The sequence below is a fragment of the Triticum aestivum genome, chromosome 1A, assembly GCF_018294505.1.
Source record: "Triticum aestivum cultivar Chinese Spring chromosome 1A, IWGSC CS RefSeq v2.1, whole genome shotgun sequence".
Classification (NCBI taxonomy): domain Eukaryota; kingdom Viridiplantae; phylum Streptophyta; class Magnoliopsida; order Poales; family Poaceae; genus Triticum; species Triticum aestivum.
Genome location: NC_057794.1, coordinates 399792306 through 399813759, shown reverse-complemented (window position 1 = coordinate 399813759; position 21454 = coordinate 399792306). Strand labels below are relative to the sequence as shown.

The following is a 21454-nucleotide window of genomic DNA, read 5'->3' as shown; positions in this document are numbered from 1 at the left end:
TGCTGCAAAATACTCGATTTATACTACAAAAAAATTGTCGTAATTGCACATGTTATATTTATATATTATTTAGTGGAAATAGAAGAGTCTAACCGCAAAAAAAAGGTGTCTGATGTTATTCAACGATTGGTGAGCTGAACCACGTGCATGCCTTCACCACATCAGAGTTGCTTAACAAATCCAATGGCTCACGCAGTTCAACAAAAATTTGTAAAAGGAACAATCCTTATGCACCCTTACGAATATTTGGATTGCAAGCGACAAATCCTGATCCATTATGTTAGCAAAGCTCACCTGGCTACTCCTAAGGTTGAGTGACAACATCTCTACTATGGAAGTCTTTCATAAATAAAATTTCATTTCATTGAATGGTTACAATAACTTTGGTTACACGACCTGGCATCAATCATATTCTGCCAGATATGTAAATATCTGATGCATTTGTTCTAATGCCTGAATGATGAAACGTGTTTTACGTTTTGCACACATCTCTACTGATAAAAGCCCGAACAAACAGCCCAAACTGTTTCAGCAAACCATATTATCCAGCGCATCCTCCTGTAGGAACTGCTGGTTTCTTCAGGTAAAATGAAAAAGAAAGAAAATAAATCCCTGAAGCAGAACCACATTCAACTGAACAGTTCACCCATAATTTCCAAAACCCAACAACCTATTTCCAGAAATATAAGCAGTTCATAACCAAGGGTATATTGCAAAATTAAAGTAGCCTGATGAGGTTGTCCTCAGGCCTTTTGCAGTTCTAAATAGAAAACAAGTGCTGGTCGTAGTACATGATAAATAACATAGCTGCATACAGAAAAAGTTCGAAATACACGTGAAGGGTGATTTCATCAATCAGTATGCCCGCAAACTCCGCAAGAGGTACCAACAGGATCAGCCATGGTCAAAACATGAGCATGCTTGCTGCATGCAAATGTAGTGAAGGGATAAGCTTCTCCAAACTCAAACCGAGCATTTCTAGAAGCCCTGCTATCCAGTTGTAGCCGCCTACGCTGATTAGTTTCCCATCTCCTGGTGAATGTGTTATCCTGGACACGGAGTTCCATTGACTCAAGCACCTTAGCATTCAGAACAAAGAACTTGGCAAAGTTAAGATCCGACCGCTTGCCCTCGTAACCCTTCAGCACTACTTCTTTCAGACTGAGGTCAAGACATTCAATGCGATCTTGTGGGTCGAGATGGCGTACATTTTTCTTTTTCATATCAACTTCCAGGTATAACTGAAAAGAGCAGAAGTGCATTGTATTACTTGTATGTTTGTTATATAAAGGCTAGTTTCTACCTGGACCGATGGATAACGTATGAACTGAATGGAGTTTATCCGGCGCTATAAGCTACCAAAAAGATCAAGAGAATCACCGTGATGACGAGCTTCTCCAAGCAAGGAAAGTATTTGATGAAGTTTAGAACTGCATCAAGATCAGGACCAACAGTATCAAGAATGAAAATCTTCACACTGTGCAGTGGCATTGCCAAGTTTCCACCAGAAATTCCCTGCAAACAAGAAGCACACAACATGAAACACAAGAGTATTATTTCCTGAGAAATTAATGTGACTGTTACAATGAAGGCAGTAGTTACCCGAGAAGCCATTGTTCCAACATGGAGTGTAGTCTTGTGGCTGTCCAAAAAGCACACCATCTGCAGTCTAGGCGCTCTGATCACCTGAATGTCGAAATTATCAAATGCAATCAATCTCTCCAGGCGAGGGGCATAGTGTATGACCAGCTCGCCCACGTAGCTGTCCGCGACAATGCCGAAGCTCTGCAGAGTCGGCGAGTCGATGACCACCCGGTCGAAGCCGCCGCACCAATCCAGCTGGAGCACCCTGAGCGCGGAACAGGCGGAGAGCAGGCCGTGGAGGGCATCCTCGGAGATCTCGACCTCGGTGAGGGCGAGCCGCGTCAGACGCGGGAACGCGAGGGTCGGGGAAATGCCCTCGGGGAAACGGCAGCGGGCGAAGCTGGCGACGCGGAGGGTCGGCGCGAAGCGGAGGGCGCACGGCGGCAGCAGAAGGTCGTAGCGGTAAGAGATATGGATCTCCTCGAGGCCGTCGAGGGCGGGGGATCTGATCCACTCTGCGAGATCGGCGATGCTGTTCGGGCCGTCGAGGTGGCGGAGGCGGAGGCGGCGGGCGGGGCCGCGGTGCTCGGCGAGGATCTTGGAGATGCAGTCCCAGGACCATCTGGGGAGGCGGGCGTCGTCGAGGTTGAGCGGGGAGGCGCGCCAGAGGGGGCGCCAGCGGCGGGCGAGGGCGGCGGTGCGCGCGGCGTCCTTGGTGGGGAGGCGGGTGATGACCTGGGAGAGAATGCTGTCGGGGAGGAGGCTGATGCGGTCGGCCCCTTCGGCTTTCGCCTGCTTGGACGGGCGAGCCGCCGCATCCTCCATTGCCGGCGCGCCGCGCGACGGCGGAGGGTCCGTCGCTGCTGGAGTTTTGGGGGGAGGTGCGGTTGCTGGGTTCCGAGGAATCCTCACCCTTTTCCCTCTCTTTCTGCGAGTGGGTTTCCGGAGAATGAGAATCTGGCTCGGCCGAACGCCGCAGCTCCACCCACACTGCTGGGCCACAACTCCAAGGCCTCCAATTGATTCTTTTAGACAAAGGCTCTGGCTTACTGATAAGAAGGATTCAGGCCCAGATTGTAAGTGAATGCAGCGACAATAGGGTGGGCCGTGGCCGGACATAAGGGTGTGTTGTCTCAAAAAAAAATATAAGGGTGTTTTTTTAGATGAGAGAAGGGCATCGGTCTTTTTCAGCCCAAATTGTAGGGCATCGGCCAAAGTTGGGGTAAGGAATATTTTACAAATCTTTAGAGAAGCTTTGACTGAGAAGTACCTGGGTTGCCTACAGCAGCGGGGAAGATCACGGAAAACAGCTTTGTGCATATTAAGGAGCAGGCAAGATCCAGGGTTCAAGGTTACTGTGAGAAGTTGATGTCGATTGCGGCAAGGATGGTTCTTCTAAAGGCTGTGATTCAAGCCCTACCGGCCTATGCTATGAGTTGTTTCAAGCTCACAAAAGGCTTATGTCAAAAAGTTACGGCAGTGATGTCAAAGTTTTGGTGGGATGAATCATTGGACAAACAAAGAATGCATTGGCAATCTTGGGGAAAATGGCTATCTCCAAATCGAAGGGAGGCCTGGGATTTCGTGACTTGGAAAAATTTAATGATGCTATGCTAGCAAAACAGGCTTGGCGACTAATGGAGAAGCCTGATAGCTTATGCGCGCGTGTCCTCAAGGGACGGTATTTCCCGGATGGGGAATTTCTGCAGGCGGGATGCCCTGTGAGTGCCTCCACTACGTGGAAAGCGATCATCACCGGCAGGGAAGTGCTTAAACAGGGCTTGATCCGCAGGGCCGGGGATGGAATGACTACTGAAGTGTGGCATGATAACTGGATACAAGGAAGCTCATCTTTTAAACCAGTGTGTAGCGTGGGGAGCGACCCTATACACCTGGTTGCGGATTTGATGCATGAAGATGGTGAATGGAATGAGGAAATTATCAGTGGGAATTTCATTGCCTCGGATGCGAAAGCTATACTTAACATGCCAAGACCATGGATGGCTCTATCTGATTTTTGGGCATGGTGGCATGAACGATCTGGACTTTTCACGGTCCGATCTGCATATCGTATGCTTATGGAGGAACAACAAGCAAAGATGTTACAAGTTGGGAACTCATTGTTGGGGAACGTAGTAATTTCAAAATTTTCCCTACGCACACGCAAGATCATGGTGATGCATAGCAACGAGAGGGGAGAGTATGATCTACGTACCCTTGTAGATCGCAACGGAAGCGTTGACACAACATAGAGGAAGTAGTTGTACGTCTTCCCGATCCGACCGATCCAAGCGCCGTTACTCCGGCACCTCCGAGTTCTTAGCACACGTACAGCTCGATGACGCTCCCCGGGCTCCGATCCAGCAAAGCTTCGGAGATGAGTTCCGTCAGCACGACGGCGTGGTGACGATGAAGATGTTCTACCGACGCAGGACTTCGCCTAAGCACTACAACGATATGGCCGAGGTGGAATATGGTGGCAGGGGGCACCGCACACGGCTAAGGAACGATCACGTGGATCAACTTGTGTGTTTTAGGGTGCCCCCCTGCCCCCGTATATAAAGGATCCAAGGGGGGGTGCGGCCGGCCTAGAGGAGGGCGCAGGAGTCGTCCTACTCCTGGTAGGAGTAGGACTCCCCTCCCCGTTCCTTGTCCAACTAGGAGAGGTGGAGGGAGAGAAGGAAAGGGGGGGCGCCGCCCCTCCCTCCTTGTCCAATTCGGACTAGGGGGAGAGGGGGCGCGCGGTCTGCCCTGGCAGCCCCTTCCTCTTCTCCACATTAGGCCCATGAGGCCCATTAACCTCCCGGAGGGTTCCGGTAACCCCCCGGTGCTCCGATTTTATCCGAAACTACCCCGGAACGCTTTCGGTGTCCGAATATAGTCATCCAATATATCAATCTTTATGTCTCGACCATTTCGAGACTCCTCGTCATGTCCGTGATCACATCCGGGACTCCGAACAAACTTCGGTACATCAAAATGCATAAAACTCATAATAACTGTCATCGTAACTTTAAGCGTGCGGACCCTACGGTTCGAGAACAATATAGACATGACTGAGACAAATCTCCGGTCAATAACCAATAGCTGGACCTGGATGCCCATATTGGCTCCTATATATTCTACAAAGATCTTTATCGGTCAGACCGCATAACAACATACGTTGTTCCCTTTGTCATCGGTATGTTACTTGCCCGAGATTCGATCGTCGGTATCCAATACCTAGTTCAATCTCGTAACCGGCAAGTCTCTTTACTCGTTCTGTAATACATCATCTCGCAACTAACTCATTAGTTGCAATGCTTGCAAGGCTTATGTGATGTGCATTACCGAGAGGGCCCAGAGATACCTCTCCAACATTCGGAGTGACAAATCCTAATCTTGAAATACGCCAACCCAACATGTACCTTTGGAGACACCTGTAGAGCTCCTTTATAATCACCCAGTTACGTTGTGACGTTTGGTAGCACACAAAGTGTTCCTCCGGCAAACGGGAGTTGCATAATCTCATAGTCATAGGAACATGTATAAGTCATGAAGAAAGCAATAGCAACATACTAAATGATCGGGTGCTAAGCTAATGGAATGGGTCATGTCAATCAGATCATTCACCTAATGATGTGATCCCGTTAATCAAATAACAACTCTTTGTCCATGGTTAGGAAACATAACCATCTTTGATTAACGAGCTAGTCAAGTAGAGGCATACTAGTGACACTCTGTTTGTCTATGTATTCACACATGTATTATGTTTCCGGTTAATACAATTCTAGCATGAATAATAAACATTTATCATGAAATAAGGAAATAAATAATAACTTTATTATTGCCTCTAGGGCATATTTCCTTCACTCATCCCATGGTGAAGAAATCTGGAAGGCGTTATGGCGGATTAAAGTACAGCCAAAAATAAGAATTTTTTGGTGGCGAGTCCTCAAAGGTTTTCTGCCGGCAAAGGAGGAATTATGTAGGAGGCATATAGGGGAGGATTTCACCTGCCCCATGTGTGGTCACCGAGAGGAGTCACTTCATCACTCTTTGGTCCTGTGTGATCACGCAAAACTATTCTGGAGGGAAGTGGAGAGCTTCTTCGACTTCAAGCTGCCCCGGCTACACCCCGTCACTTGGTCGAGGGATTTGCTAGATGCCGGGTTTGTGAGCAAAGACAGAGCGGCCATCATTATCACAGTTATGTGGGCAATATGGTCGAGCAGGAACGAGTATACCCATGAGGAGGTTAAGTACCAGCCTGGTCGGTCGATGGTTCTACTAAAAGAACTTATTCAGGATCTATATATTCCGGCCGATCTTTCTGATCCTCAGCAGGGGAGAAGTGTGGTATGGACACCGCCAGAGCCTGGCTGTGTGAAAATCAACACGGATGCTGCCGTCGATGTGAATGCTGGAACTTCAGCTGTTGGGCTTGTGGCAAGAGATCCTGGAGGACTAGTGCTAGCCAGAAGTCACAAGTTGAGAGGGGTGACTGATCCTTATGTGGCTGAACTGCTAGGAGTTAGAGAGGCTGTGCGTCTAGCTATGGAGAAGGGCTGGACGCGGGTTACTGTCGAAACGGACTGCCAAACTGTCACGGAGGAATGGGTGGCGACGACGTGCAGATCGATGGGAAGCCCAGTCATCAGCGAAATCAAAACATATCTCCAAAATTTTCAGGAGCTATGCATCAATTATGTAAGGAGAGAGGCAAACCAAGCTGCTCATTGGTGTGCCCAGGAGGGCCTTAGAGGTGCCTCGGATGTCATTTCTTATGATGTATTCCCTGTCTTTTTGATTGCCTTAGTGCAATCTGATGTAAACCGAGTCAGAATTGAGTAAAGTGCCTTAGAGGGCGGTTTCTCAAAAAAAAAGGGTGCTCTTCCAAGTGCCTACTTTCAATCTCCTCAGCAAACACCATCTTTTGTGACGTCATATATGAATGAGTTGAGCCAGTTGGCCCCTGTTGCGCCGAGGCAAGTCCCAGGTGCTGCCCAACATAACTCTCCCAACTCCTGGATTGCATCACCAGTGGGAGTGGCGAAGATGAACGTGGATGCAGCGATTTTGCGCAACAAAAGAGGAGGAGCGGTGGCCGCAGTTTGTCGAGACCACACAGGGCTTTACCTTGGCTCCTCGGCCATCCTGGTTCGAGGCATCATCGATCCAATGATACTTGAAACTTTTGCTTGCAGAGAAGCATTGGCCCTAACAGATGATCTAAACATCCAGAGAGTGATGGTAGCATCAGACAGTTTGGGTGTGGTGAAGGATATTAATTCTGGTACTAGAGGCCCTCACTCAGCAATAGTACATGAAATAACAGAACGTAGCAGTAGTTTTATTTTGTGCTCTTTTGTTCATGAGCGTAGGAACCATAATTTCGAAGCTCATAATCTCGCCAAATTGGCCTGTAATCTAGGCTTAGGTAGAAATGTTTGGTTGGGCATTCCTCACGACCCGAACCGTATACCTATGAACATTATCGTTGAGTAATAAAGTGGCCAGATTTCTCAAAAGAAAAAAAAGTGCCTACTTTTTTTGTTTTGGAGCGCCTATGTCTCGTGTTCAGCGAGTCGACCTTCCGACTCGCTGAAGCAAGTCCCATGTAGTAACCAAATGGTGAAATATTTTCATCATGTATATATAAAGAAAATTAATTAAGCATTTGTAAAAATGTTGAATAAGTATTTCAAAAATATTAATCAAGCATTGGTAAAATGTTAAATGTGTATAGAAAAAATGTTGACCATGCATTAATAAATAATACTCCCTCCGTTTCAAAATATAGTGCGCCCGCGCTTCCCGAGGTCCAACTTTGACCATAAATTTAACCAACGAGACCAACTGCGGCGGGAGAAAAATTATATAATTGGAAACTTCTTTCGAATACGAATTCACTGATATAATTTTTGCTCCCGCCGCAATCGGTCTTGGTAGTTAAATTTACGATCAAAGTTGAAGCACGGGGATAGAGGAAGCACTACATTGTGGAATGGAGGGAGTATTTTTTATCATTGAATATAAAAATGTTAATCAAGCATTTGAAAAAAATGTTGAACAAAATTTCAAAAATGTTAATCAAGCATTTGAATTTTTTTTAATGTGTATAGAAAAGTTTTTGACCGTGAATTAAAAAAAATTAATCTTGCATTTGAAAAAATATTGATAAAGCATTTGAAAAAAGTTAAATGTGCGTAGAAAAAATGGTGACCATGTATTAGAAAAATGTTAATCTTATACTTGAAAATTATTAGCCAAGCATTTGAAAAGGTTTAAAATGTGGATAAGAAAAATGTTGACCATGTATCTAAAAAATATTAGTCTTGTATTTGAAAAATGTTATTCAATAATTTGAAAATGTTTAAAATGTGTATAGAATTTTTTTACTATATATTAGTTCTTTTAATTTCTTATTGAGAAATGTTAAACATGTATCAAAAAAATGTTGTTGACATATACAAAAAATGAAGAATGAAAACCCAAAAAAACAAAGGAAACCAAAAAACAAATAAGAAACAAAATAAAACAAAGATAAAAGAATATGAAAATAAAACCGAAGAAACAAATGAAAAAAAATGAAAAACAGAGAAGAAAAAGAAGTAACAAAAGAAAACGAAAAGAAGAAGAAAACCAAATAAAACAAAATAAAATGGGGAAAGAAAAGAAAAAACAGAAAACCGGTGTAAAAATGGATCTTTGCCTTCTAGTAGGTTGCGCCCGACTAATTTAACACAAACTCGATGTTGGCTTAGTGACTAACAATGCTACGAAGCAACCATGAGATCCTAGGTTCGATCCCCAACGCGTTGCCTTATTTACTCTATTTTTCTCAAATATATGCGCTAGTGGGCCGGCCCGATTAGTGAGCTCGTATTGAGTTCACCAAGGCCGTCACGAGGATTTTGAGTCCACTGTGTAGAATGGAAACAATGCCCAAAAAATTTAAAACTTAATCTAATATAACTAAGGAACCAATATAACTAGAGCATATATCCAGGTCGAGCCGTTAGGCGGGTACAAGTGCGGAGTGCTTCCTGCTCCAATGCCCTAGCTTTATGTCGACAACGATCGATTGCGTAGGACATTTGTCAAACGTTGGTCAACTGTCAGACGTGATAGTGGATCGCACATCCTATGATTGATCAGAGTTTTGACTATCAATTTCTATAGAATACAATGTTATTTCTTCCATACAAGCATTCTCACAAACACCCAGCAAACAAACTCCATTCCATGGTATAAACTCACAATATACACTCCAAAGCAAGTAATCGTTATAATTCACAAACACAACATGCGTTGCAAGCATATAATTTCACTATACTCAATAAATTGCACAATTAGAGAGGGAAAAATTAGAAGAAAGAAAGATATAACATAAAGGAAAAAAAGACATGAAGGAGGGAGAAGGGCATACAGATTACCTGGCCAGGGCGACAAGAAGTTGGCGCGGTAGCTACCACTTCGGATGATCAGACATAGGAGAATGAAGCTAGTACAAAGAAGAAGGGGATATGCCAATATGGGGCGGAGAAGGCTGGCATGGGGTCTTGGAGATATAAAAACGAAATGGTACGCTACTCGTCTCCTTGGTTTTCTTTCAATATGAGTTGTTTTCATGGTTTTGTCTCGCAGCAGATCGGGGGGAGGGGGCTGCGATTTTTGGGGCACAGTGGTCTCACTACTTGCATATGCTCGCCGACGGCCTTGGAGATCATGTTACAAATATAGTATATGCACTATGTTATCTTTTTAGCATTTGGAAATTAGGGGAAATACGAAACATGTGTGTTATCAGAAAGGGTGCACAATGGTGATGAGAAAGACGGTGGCATGTCATCTAGCTTGCGTACACTATATCTTTGAATATAGTTAGATCTAATCAATTTTCACCCTCAATTTTGTTGTTTATTTGAAACGAATTGCCTCATTTAAGCAAAATTTTGCCATATTTTACCTTTGTTAAGTGTGCACATTTTGTCAAGGTGGCACCACATGTCAGCACACACATGATGCGTCGTTGTGACAGTTTTTTCTTCCAATAGACAGTTTCTCCAAGCGATCAAACAAGAACATCTCAGACTTTTCCGACGATATTCTTCAATGGAAGAAGATGTTTCCATCGCCTACGAGATGTCTATGATGACTTCATCGATCTCAAAATATTTTTTCCGGCATAGTCTCTCGAAGATACTCATAGGGGTACGGTGTCAGAGCCAGCCCTGAGGGGGGCAGGGGGGCGGCCGCCCCGGGCCCCCCAGATCCAGGGCCCCCTCCCCAGGTGTATGTAGGTAGGCTCTGGCCCAATGTATTTTAACTGATAAGGAAATTCGATGGGTCGAAGGGCTGGGCCTCACGGAGAACTGCACGCAAGAAGACCCACAGAGCCAGCCAACGATCGGCTCGTCCCTGTGTTTATAGATGTTCACGTAAAAAAAGGAACTGATTGATGAGCTTTGCTACACACGAAGATTAGTTAGCGAAGAAGTCCGTAAAGTCCCCGTATTAGTCCGTGCATTTAGAATTTTCGTTGATTGATCCCTTCTATCACGCATGCATCCACGCAGCAATTCCCACCGGCCGTCGACTCGTCGCCTCTTTGTGTTGCGACTACACGCTCGACGCTCCTTTCCCCTTTCTCCAAGATCGTAATTTCGCTGATTTCCTTTATACATAATTTAGATCGTCCACCGATTACAATTCGCTGCTTTGCTCTCTGTTCCGTCCATCGGCTATTCGACCATCCAAGGTATGTCATACATTCATATTGGGGTTTCTGGATGCATAGTCGCCACTGACCAATTGATGCATTTATTTATTTGTTTATTTTTAGCACCGTGTCTTATCATGTGATCTGGAAGAAAGTATGCATCTAAAGGAAGAAAATTGTGGATGAATTGGCGTAATCACAAGGGGGAGATATTCATACTTTTTCAAGAGTAATACTAAAATACTAGTGCTTCTAGTACTTAGATAAACGTGGATGATGAGTTGGCGATAGTTGTCATAGTGGAAGAGCAACCAATGGAAATTCAGAATATGATAAGGAAGAAGTAAACATCGACGCCAACATCCACGGTAACAATGTAAGTAGCCTTGAGAATGTAGGAAATTCATCAGATGTTATCTTAATATACCCATTGCTTATTGCATGTTATTTACTGTGCCTTGGACTGTCACGTCGGTCGAAAGAACCTTTTTCAAGTTGAACTTTGTGAATAGCTATTTGAGGTCAACAACGGCTCAAGAGAGGTAAATAGTTTAGCAACATTATGCATTGAGAAAAAACATTGGATGATATTGACATCAACCTCATCATAAGTTACTCGCATCAAGGAATGTTAGAAGAATTCTATAAGGTAAGATGTATAAATTACTTGATATGCATACTGGTTTTGGATGCATTTAACTCGTCTTAATCTTGACTCTTCCCGTCTCCGGGCCCCACTACGCACGCGCACCAGCACATAGCACTGAGCAGACCACCTCGAACTTCCGACGCGGCGCGTGCACGCACGGAAGGGATCGCATGGCGACGTACCGAGCCCATCCTGTACCGACGTGACCGGTGGCAGCTGGACCGCGTGCCCGAGTGAATCAGCAAATGAACACCATCGCACCCGCTACAGTGAAACACATGGGCCGGCGTAAAAGCGCAGGTGCCGCTGGCAGGCGCGCATTGATGGCGGTCTGATCTGATCTGATCGCCGGTGGTGGATCGACCGGTGGCGGTGGGTGTGGTGCCAAACCGGGACCGGACATCACGCCGCCGGGATCCGTTGGCGGGCTTCGGCGTGTGGTCGCTATCCGGCGAAGCACAGGAGCACCACCTACGTACGCCATATTTATGCCGCCGCTCACAGGCACGGTCAGCAAAGAGATGCCTGGTTTGTCTTTCTACAAGTGCTTTTGTTCTCGTCTGCCATTCTACTGTGCATGACCACAATCTTCGTTTGTCCCCGTTGATACATAAACCGATTTATGTTTTTAAATTAGGCGATGAGGCGGAGTCATGGCCGGGGACTGGCTGAACGGCGGATGGTACTGCTGCTAGTGGACTGCCCCTGGAAAATCGCACCAGCGTCGATCTGATCGGAAATGATATGGTATATCTTATCATATCCCCTTCAGTTCTTCAATCATTCGCACGTCCTAGTGCTTTGGCAAAGCGGCGTTCCCCAGTGCGGGCAATCGATCTATATTCAGACAAAAGTCTGACTTTGGCCGCAAGCGTGTCTAGTATACAAGTACTTCCATGATCGATCGGTTACCCCGGAATGATATAAAAAGATGTTTGTATACAACATGCAATCTCGAAATTAAAATGTTGGTGTCCAAAATACTCCCATCCACATGACCCGAGAACTACATAAAGATTAGTAGAGCTAGCATATGCGTGCTAAAAGACATACTGATGCCCATCGGGAAAAAAAAGACACGCTGATGGATGCGTACGCTACAAGGTACTGTACTTAATCCGCATCCATGCACAGCACGGTGCCACCGAACACCCTAATCTCAACACGTCGGCTCATCAGGATTGGCCGATTGGATATAAGCCGCATCATGACTGACGTGCTAACGGAATAAGTGGCCTAGTTAATTACGATGGCGACCACCATTTAGAACATTTTGTAAACCACTTCTACCATAGCAGCCTAACAGCATGGTCCGTCATTTCTTTGCATCTTGTGATCGATGACCAAGCACGGGTTTAATGATTTTCCATAACGCAGATGCGAGCGAAAACCGTATCTTACAAAAACATCTTATATTGTTGGGCAGAGTGAGTAGAAAATTTGAGTAACTCAGGATGAACAAGTTCCAACATCTGCCTGGCTATCTACACATAAACCCATTAATCCCACCATACCGGCCTACCGCGGTGCCCAGAGAGAGAAGGAGGGTAATAATCGACACATCTCTGCGAGTTGCCTGCAGCGCCTTGAATTATCCTGGAACAGAAAATTACTCCACAGGTAAAGCAGGCAACACAGAAATGCCTAATTGTGTACTGAAACTGTAGTTGATAACTTGATGTTAACGGGCGCCATGCATGACGTATAACGAACTTGGCCGGCTGATTAATTGTGACGGCGACCACGCCACTAAACCGAGTCAAGCAGTCATGTTCATTTTCTGTCAAAATTTGGCGAGAGACGAAGGTTGCTTGTGAGATAACAAACTTTGTCCGCACTCTTAGCCACCGAAAATCAGAATTCAGATTTCATCAAAAATGGAATTTTTTTTTCATACTCCCTCCGTCCCATAATATAAAAGCGTTTTTTTTTACATTAGAGTAGTGTTAAAAACACTTTTATATTATGGAACGGAGGAAGTATATTTTAAACTATGCAGATTCATTTTCTGGTAGATACGGTGCGAGTAAATGCGTGTGGCTGTGGAAGTGCATTGTACTGGTACTCGGTGTTTAATAAGAACTTGTGTATTATAATTTTTTTGCGCAAGAAGATCATTTATTTTTCTTTCATGAAACAGGAATAGAAATAAATTAAAGTACTGAACGCCGTAATAAGTTAGGCCCCGTTTGGTTTATAAGTCCTAAGACTTTTTTTAGTTCCAGCTACAAAGTTTCTAGTCCCTAAAAAGTCCCTCCCTACTTGTTTCCAGAGACTAAAAAGTCCCTAGTCCCTTCCTAAAGGTTATTAACTTACCATGTTGCCCCTAGTATATAGAGAAATAATAATCAAACAACATTATGGGGTGGCGGGCCAATGAATGCATGGAGGGGCATTGTTGAAAAAGTCACAAAAAGTCTCAAAAAGACTCACCTTGAGAGTCTTCTTCTTTTAGTCCCAAATGCCTAGTTTAGTCCCTAAAAAGTCCCTCCCGTTTGGTAAAAAAATCTCTAAAATAGACTTTTTCTAATCCCTACATAAAAAATCCCTGGAAACAAACACCGTACAATCTGAGATGAGGTTAAACCGCAGTAATCTAGAATCTACGAAGCCATCGTGATTACTTTAGTACACAACGGAAAAAAAAAACTCACTCTGTGATGACACAGGTATAAGTGCATGGCAGCTAGCTGGTGCTACTGCCTACTAGTAGAGCATACGCACACACGACACACCCTCCTGCCTGCCATTACAAACCACCCACCATTTTCGTACACCACGCGAGATCAGGGCACCCGGCCCAGGCCAGCCTCCCCCAGCTCCACCACGGGACCAAGAAGCTCGAGGGCAGCCATGGCCGGCGCCTCCGCCAGCAGCACCCGCAAGGGCGGCATCAAGGCCTACTGGAAGCACCGCGGGTACGACCGCCTGGACGCGGCCGCCGCGCAGCGCCGCCCGGCCCTCGCCACGGCCGAGCTCGGCGCCGGGGGCGGGGCGGCGACCGCGACCGCGGGCCGTCGGCGCGGGTGGCGCGTGCGGCGCCGCGGCCTCGGGCGGCGCCTTCTGCGCGCGCTCTCGCCGCGGCGGCTGCTCTCGCGGCTCCGGGACGCGTACGTGAGCGCCATGCTCCGGCTCGCGTCCTCCGCCGCCGTGGGCTACGGGAGCGCTCCCTTCTGCGCCGCCCCCGAGCCCTTCGCGCGGCCGCGGCCGCTCAAGGAGTACGAGGAGAAGGTGCTGGTGGAGATGTACCGCTCCATCCTGGCCCGCGGCGGCGTCATCCCTCTCTCCGGCGACGCCTCCCTGGTGGTCAGCCCCGCCCCGCTGCCGGCCACGGCCACCGTGGCCTGAGCGCCCACACCGGTCGACTGAGCGCGGCCCGGACGCTAGCTTGTCACGCCATTTGCACCTTCGTCTCGCCGCGCAGAACTCGTGAACTGTACTAGCACCATCTACTAGCGTGTATGTTGGAATTTCTGCGGTACTACGTCTTGCTGCAATTTGCAAAATGGTCTACCTACGTGATTGCTCAAGTGATCTTCCGTTTCTTCTTCTTCTTCTTACGCATTTTACTCCTGAAAACGAGCGCAGAAGCCTCGGAAGCTGGCTGTGCTGTCGGCGATTGTTCACTGGAACTCGCAGGATTTTGCGGGAATAAGTTTGGTTCCGTAGAAACAAGGCGTTTCAAGCGGTGGCATTTTACGGTTGGTCGCATACCATATAATTAAGCGTGGATGGTAACAGAATTGGGGTGCAAGAATCAGGAAGCGGGGAACGCGCGACCTTTTAGCTTTATAGAATATTGTTGCTGTTGACGGTAGTACTGGCCATACAGACTGGCAGGGCTGCCGGTATTTAAAGCTCAGTAGCGCCACAACAACCTACGTGGGGGGGTGCGATGGGACGGGCCGGCGCTAGCCGCCCGCTCACGACGCTCTTCTCGACTTGGTTAAGAATAATTGTTCGTGTCCTTACGTGCATGGCTGTAGGTTTCTGGCGTGATTATGGGGTTGGAGATTCTGAGAGCACCATCTGTAAGATTTTCAGTACGTGGTGGTGCTGTACCGCCTTCAGGGGAGATAGTGTACCGCCTTCGGTTGGATTCTACCGCTCGGTACTCTTGCGCCGGCGATGAGTACCTTCAGAGTGGATCATCTTAATGTTTTTTTCTAAAAAATATTTTCTTTTCAAACGCAAAAAAAAAAACAGATTTTGATCTAGTAACCAAATCAACAATACTAGCAAGCCCAGCAAATAAGGAAATTACACTGAAATCCCTAAAAGTCGACCGTTTGCTTCCTCTCATAAATGGTGCGCCATCGCATGCCACTACGATGTCGAAGTCAGCCTAACATTGTTGTTCGTCGATGGGAAGTCATCATGGTGCAGTCCTAGCGGATCATCGCTTTGGCTAAGCCTCACCACCGAAAGAGTCGCACATCAAGAGCCCGATCTCCACAAAATACCGTAAACCTTAGGAGGGCACATCAAAGTGATAGAGGTGAGTGTGTGATGCCGGAGGACCCAGCCGCGAAAGGATGTTGCCGCCATCACCTCAAAGAAGCCCGCAAACCTAGCCTCACTGTCCAAAACGGATAACAGGAATCTAGGCCCGCGAACCAGCAACGCTGCCACATATAACATCGTTGGGATGTCAAGGGAAAATTATACGTCGAACAGACGTCACCACCACCATCAACATTGTACGCACCGTTGGAAGCCCGAAGCAACGAACAACAATGAAGGCATATCTTAAATTAACCTCGAAACAATGAAACTATATCTTCATTCGATAAATCGAGGTATCAAAACACTCGAGCCACAACATACCGGCGGAGGAAAAGTGGCGGCAAAGATCACCTCTTGAGACAGTTCACATAACCTTAATTGATGGTAATCTATAAAAACTTAGGCCTCCTTTGGTTCATAGGGTAGAAAAATCATAAGAATAGGAAAGTCATAAGAAATGAGATGGCATATATTTGAAATCCTATGAATAGGAATATGAAAGAAGATGCCCTTTGGTTCACATCGCAAGACTTTTTGCATTGAGTCTAGGCTAATGTTTATTTTCTTATGAAATATGGAGAATAGTGAGAATTCCTTCATAGGAACAGGATTCTATTCTTAGAAACCAAAGGGCTCTAAAGAAAAAAATTCTATATAAATCCTATACTATGAGATTCCCACAAAATTCCTAGGAACAAAGGAGGCCTTGACCCCCCCCCCCCCAAAAAAAAGAAAAGAAAGCTCAATTAGTATTGTATGCATCTCTCCAAAATTAGAATCCGAAATTGGCGGAGGAGAAGTGGTGGAAACGACTTTTCCTATTGCAAATTAGAATCCATTTTTTTGCCGGATAAAGCACAGGTTTTATTCCTAAGAAATAGTGTTATAGTTTGCTAATACAAACTTTGAAACATCATCTGGAACTCGGTGCAACCAACAGGCGGTGCAACCTCCAGAACGATCAATATTAGCTAGAGTATAAGGAACTCCTATTTCGACTATGATCTACTTTTAACGAAATAAACACCCGACTCCAAAACTACATACATGTTGCAACCACCTTGCGTGGCTATTTTAAGTTGATACCCTGCTATAGCACGACACATCTCTCTTGGGTGCATGGCAAGAATTGCGGTCGGTTGATGATGGAAAACAAAAGATGCCTGGTGCCTCTACCAGTAGTTGCAGGTCAACTAGATCAGCACGTAAAATAATACTCCCTTCGTCCGAAAATATTTGTCGAAGGAATGGATATATCTAGACGTATTTTAGTTCTATATACATTCATTCTTATACATTTTTTCGACAAGTATTTTCGAACGGAAGGAGTATTAGTAAAAGCAGGGGAACAGAAAGCTGAACCGATGTACCCGTAGCACGTACGTAGGGCGTGATGTCTTCTCATCGCCATGTGTGTGTTTGTATATAGTTTAAGTCGCGCGAGGCAGAGCTGAAGTTGATCACGATGTGGCGCGTATGCGTATGCGTACGCACACTGGGTGCGGTTTTCTTTTCATGATTGGATTGAGCATAGACGAGAAAAGAAAAGCGTAGCTGCCTGCGCCTTCTAGTAGGTCATGGGAATCAAATCCACATCCACTGATTTTATTTTCAATATCGGCCGCACTGATCACGAGTGTGTTGGTCTTGAGGAAAGCAAGACGAGAAAACGATCCGCGTGCGCTAAATTTTGTGTTTTGACCTTTTTCTAAAACTTATTTGAAATCTGATCCTAGTTTGAAATTTTTCAAGATCTGACCCTTTTGCTACCGCCAAGGTCCATGGCGATAGGGTCTAACGGCCTACCGCCAAGGTCCCTGATGGTAGGGTTGCATGCCCTACCACAAAATTCTTCTAAGTGTTGCACACAATGCGTTCTCGTGTCTATCGTCAAGCACCTTGGCGGGTAGGTTTGTACAGGCTACCGCCAATATGTTTGGTGGTAGACTGTTACATCCTATCGCCATGGACTCTGGCGGTAGCAAAAGGGTCAGATTTTGAATTTTTTTTAAACTAGGGTTAGATCTTAAATAGGTTTCAGAAAAGGGTCAAAATACAAAATTTTGCCTCCACGTGCTGCGTTCGGGCAGCTGCCGCATGTTACTCTAGTCTACTCCGTTGAGGTGAAGTTGCTCCCCACGGCAAAAAATAATCAAGATTCAAGTTTTCATTTCCTCCCTGGATGAAAATATTATCACGAATCATGTTCCTCGGTTCCAGGCAAAAAATAATAATATTCATGTCCCTTGATGATAAATAATCAATATTCAAGTTTTGATTTCCTCCCTAGATGACGCTGAATGGAGAATAGAAGAAGCAACAGAAGATGCAGAGATGCCATGTTCCTTGAGGCAACTGCGCGCGTCCAAGGTTCGGCTTTGGCTTGAGCTGAACGCAAACAAGCCATCGGGAGCTGCAATCTGAGGGTGTACTAGTGGTTCGGGCGCCACCCTATGGCGTCGCTTAAGAGGAAGTTGTGTGCATGTTTTTATCTAAAAAAATACATAGAGTTCTCGGCTTCATTCAAAAATACATTTCATGAAAAAATTCTCACCTTGATCTAAAAAAATAAAAAAAATTACCACCGCAACCTACCAGCGAGTGCCACTTTGCATAACCTTCATTTGAAAAATATAAGTGGCCCTCAACTCCATCTAAAAAGAAAAGGTGCACTTAAAAAATAATCCACACCTTCATCTAAAAAAAATTCAAAGATTTCTCACCGCGGCCAACCAGGTTGCATCATGTGGCATAGCTGGTTGGCCGCCCTTCACAAGTAGCTTAATAGGTTTAATTTTCTTTTCCAATAAAGAACATGTTGATCCAATCTTTATATCAAGCTTATACAAGCGAATACCCAACCTCTTCATAAGAAGATGCACACAGCCAACAAAAATTAGTATGTGCCCAAGCATAAAGTTTCTAAGTCCGTGTATTCCTTAAATACCTATGCCCCCCGCAAAAAAATATAAAAAAAATAAATACCTATGGGCCGCCATGTATAGAAATCTTGTGAGAATAAAGCAGTCGACCGGTTCTAAAACAAGTGCAATTATTACTACATTTGAACAATGACCGTGTGTTGCAACGGAATATAAATATTCTAGTACGTTAGCGTATGATTTACCTGCCAATGATATGTGACTGTGTAAATAAATATTCATCAAATTATGTCCGTGATTTACCTTATATTTTGATCAAAAATGATTTACCTGCCCATAGTATGTGATTGTGTAAGTAAATGTTTATCATATTTTGCCTGTGATTTACCTTATATTTTGATCAAAAGTTTGATAAGTAAATTAAAGTGAATTTGTTTCAGAAGGTAAATAAGTTAAGCTGTTTAGTTATTATACGAGAAAGGTTGGACGAAGGGACGGTGGCAAGAAAGGTGAAACGGAAACCTTATGTTATTTTTAAGTAACTAGTTAAATGCCCGGGCGTTGCTACAGGCAACAATGCAAAGTGTGTGCATTTGTTATTCTACTTTGTTTGCTATGTGCAATAATTCGAAGTCAATGCAAAAAATGTGTAGGTCTGTTATGTTATTTTGTACATATGTTTAGTTTATATTTACCTCATAGCTATATATGCAAACATATTTCATTTGTTCCCTCCCTCTTGGCCATTATGTGTAAAAATACCCCACGGACATGTCGTGTATGGTTTCTAATAGCACTATGATTAGCTGATGGGCACGTCTTTATCTCCCTACCTACCACCCCTCATCAAACAAATGGAAGCTCCGACGACATTTAGCAAATGAAAACACTTGACACGCAAGGGAGCGACAGCCAACTACATTTATATGGAAAATCATTCTTCACCAATAAATAATAATAACAAATGGAAAATGGAAACTCCGACGACATTTAGCATTTCCAACGCTGACTCTCAAACCGTCTGCATTTTTCAGGACCGAGCGGTCCGGACGCATTTTATCATCAATGCGGTACCCCATCCACCCATGGACCGGTCCGGACATTCGACTTCCCGCAAACCGAAACCCAATCCGAGGGGCTTTGCGGGCGTCTGGACCATTTTCACCTAAGCATCCGACACCCGGATCCAACCCAAAAGCCTCTCCCGCCATTTCTCATTTTACCATCAATGCGGTACCCCATCCGTCCATGGACCGGTCCGAACATTCGACTTCCGCAAACCGAAACCCAACCCGGGGGGCTTTGCGGGCGTCCAGACCGCTTTCACCTAAGCATCCGACACCCAGATCCAACCCAAAACCCTCTCCCGTAATATCTTTTCAAAGGACTTGCCGCTTTCCGTGCCGCATTCATGTAGGCCCGGAGTCGCAGCGGACGACAATGATGACACGCGATGTGTCCGGATGGGAGGGCGCCCCTGACCGACATGACCAGACTAGCGCCACTTCAATGTGTAAGCATTATCTCGAGAAACAACTCCGGCCGCTGTGCCACATTGAAGCGGGCTAGCCGCCTATTTTTCTGGCCGCATCTCTTTGAGCACGGATTGGCACCATCCAAATTGCACTCTTCACATATCCGCGCACCACCCCACTCCCCTCTTCCTCCACTCAACGACGATTGGCAAGTCCTGGATCTTGGCACCGATGGGAGGATCCTGGCTCCACCGCCCTTGCTCTCGAGGGCCCTCTTCCTCTATGCGGTCGGTTCCTCGGAGAAGGAGGAGACCGTAATTTCCTCTTGCGACGAGCAGGACCAGCCACAACAGCAGCAACCACACATGCGTCCATGGTGGCCATGGCCGTGCTAAAGCAGAGAGGATAATCCGCGAGCGCCAACGGGCCACCGGGAGACCCTGTCGCGACCCCGCGCCCTTCCGTCACTAGAAGCCCAACTCCGACGACAGCGCCCGACCGTCAGCTAGCCCAATGATGCATATGAGGTCACCATCAAGTATAGGGTAGTTCCGTAGTTTAGATATTTTTTATTTTATTTAGTTCACTGGACAAAATATCGTCTAGTTTTATGTAAAAATATCTAAATTTGAATGAAAGTTATTCACTTTGTTTAAATTTCTATCAATTTTTTCTTTTCGTTAAATTTCGTTTGAAATGTGAACGGACAGTTGCGGCTAGCTTTGGATGACCGGCTCCCATATTAGTGTCCAGACATCTATCCGGATAGGTCCGCGGACAGATTTAGTGTCTGTTTTAGGGGGTCCATGTTGAAGTTGGATATGCCCTTACTCTATTTTATAGTCTCACCTGTCACAAATCACGTGTCGATGTTCCTTAACCTTCTACACAAAACAAAATAGTGAAAAATGGTAAACAAATAAAAATGGTGCATTTCTTGTCCAACCAAGAATGAACACATTTTATCGTGATTGTTCTTGTTCATTTTTAGCTGCCGTATCAAAAAGTGAGTTGTTACCTGGACAATTTCTTGCAATAACATGATGGTGTTCTGTTTATTTTCTGGGCACGGTAACATGTAGTGATGGAGGAGGATTTGGAATATAAATAACCATGTTTAGTTTGGTGATTAGATGCATAATTATAGGGGTACATTAATTATCCTTCAAAAAATAACACACTGCACGATTACAGCATGGCTTCCAAAAATAATTGGATGTGGCATTTTCTTTAGGGCTGGAATCGACAATGCATATAGGAAGTAAAAAATATATCAATTTTGCTAAAACACATCTAGATGTGCCATAAGTATTGCACATCTAAGTCCTATATCATTGATACGCGAAGATTTGTGTGGATATTTTGTCCTTTTTCTTTTCCTTTCTATGCTTACTTGTGTCACTTAGATGTGCAATGACTAAGGCACATCTAGATGTGCGCTAGACAAACCCAAAATATATACACCTACAAATTTGGACTTTCTCTCAAAAACCAATATACCTAATATTAAGGAACGGAAGGAGAATATAATTCAGTGCAAACAAATGCAACCATTCTCGTCGCATTCAGTGCAAACTACTTTGGTAATCATTCATCAACCAGGTACAACAATGCAGACTTCAAACATATACTCAGCCGCTTCGAAAGAAAAAAA

General features: G+C 45.2%; 2 protein-coding genes across 2 annotated transcripts; one reads left to right on the top strand and one right to left on the bottom strand.

Moving 5' to 3' along the window:
- Positions 1-687: 687 nt before the first annotated feature.
- LOC123138411 (putative FBD-associated F-box protein At5g56820) lies at positions 688-2568 on the bottom strand. The gene is made up of 3 exons (XM_044558405.1): positions 1603-2568; positions 1381-1515; positions 688-1241 (listed from the first exon to the last, which is right to left on the bottom strand). Exons 1-3 carry the CDS (start codon positions 2407-2409, stop codon positions 852-854), a joined length of 1332 nt encoding a protein of 443 aa, XP_044414340.1. The 5' UTR covers positions 2410-2568; the 3' UTR covers positions 688-851.
- An 11058-nt stretch (positions 2569-13626) lies between these two features.
- On the top strand, positions 13627-14467 carry LOC123138343 (uncharacterized). Its single transcript, XM_044558328.1, has one exon. It carries the CDS (start codon positions 13791-13793, stop codon positions 14283-14285), a length of 495 nt encoding a protein of 164 aa, XP_044414263.1. The 5' UTR covers positions 13627-13790; the 3' UTR covers positions 14286-14467.
- Positions 14468-21454: the final 6987 nt, after the last annotated feature.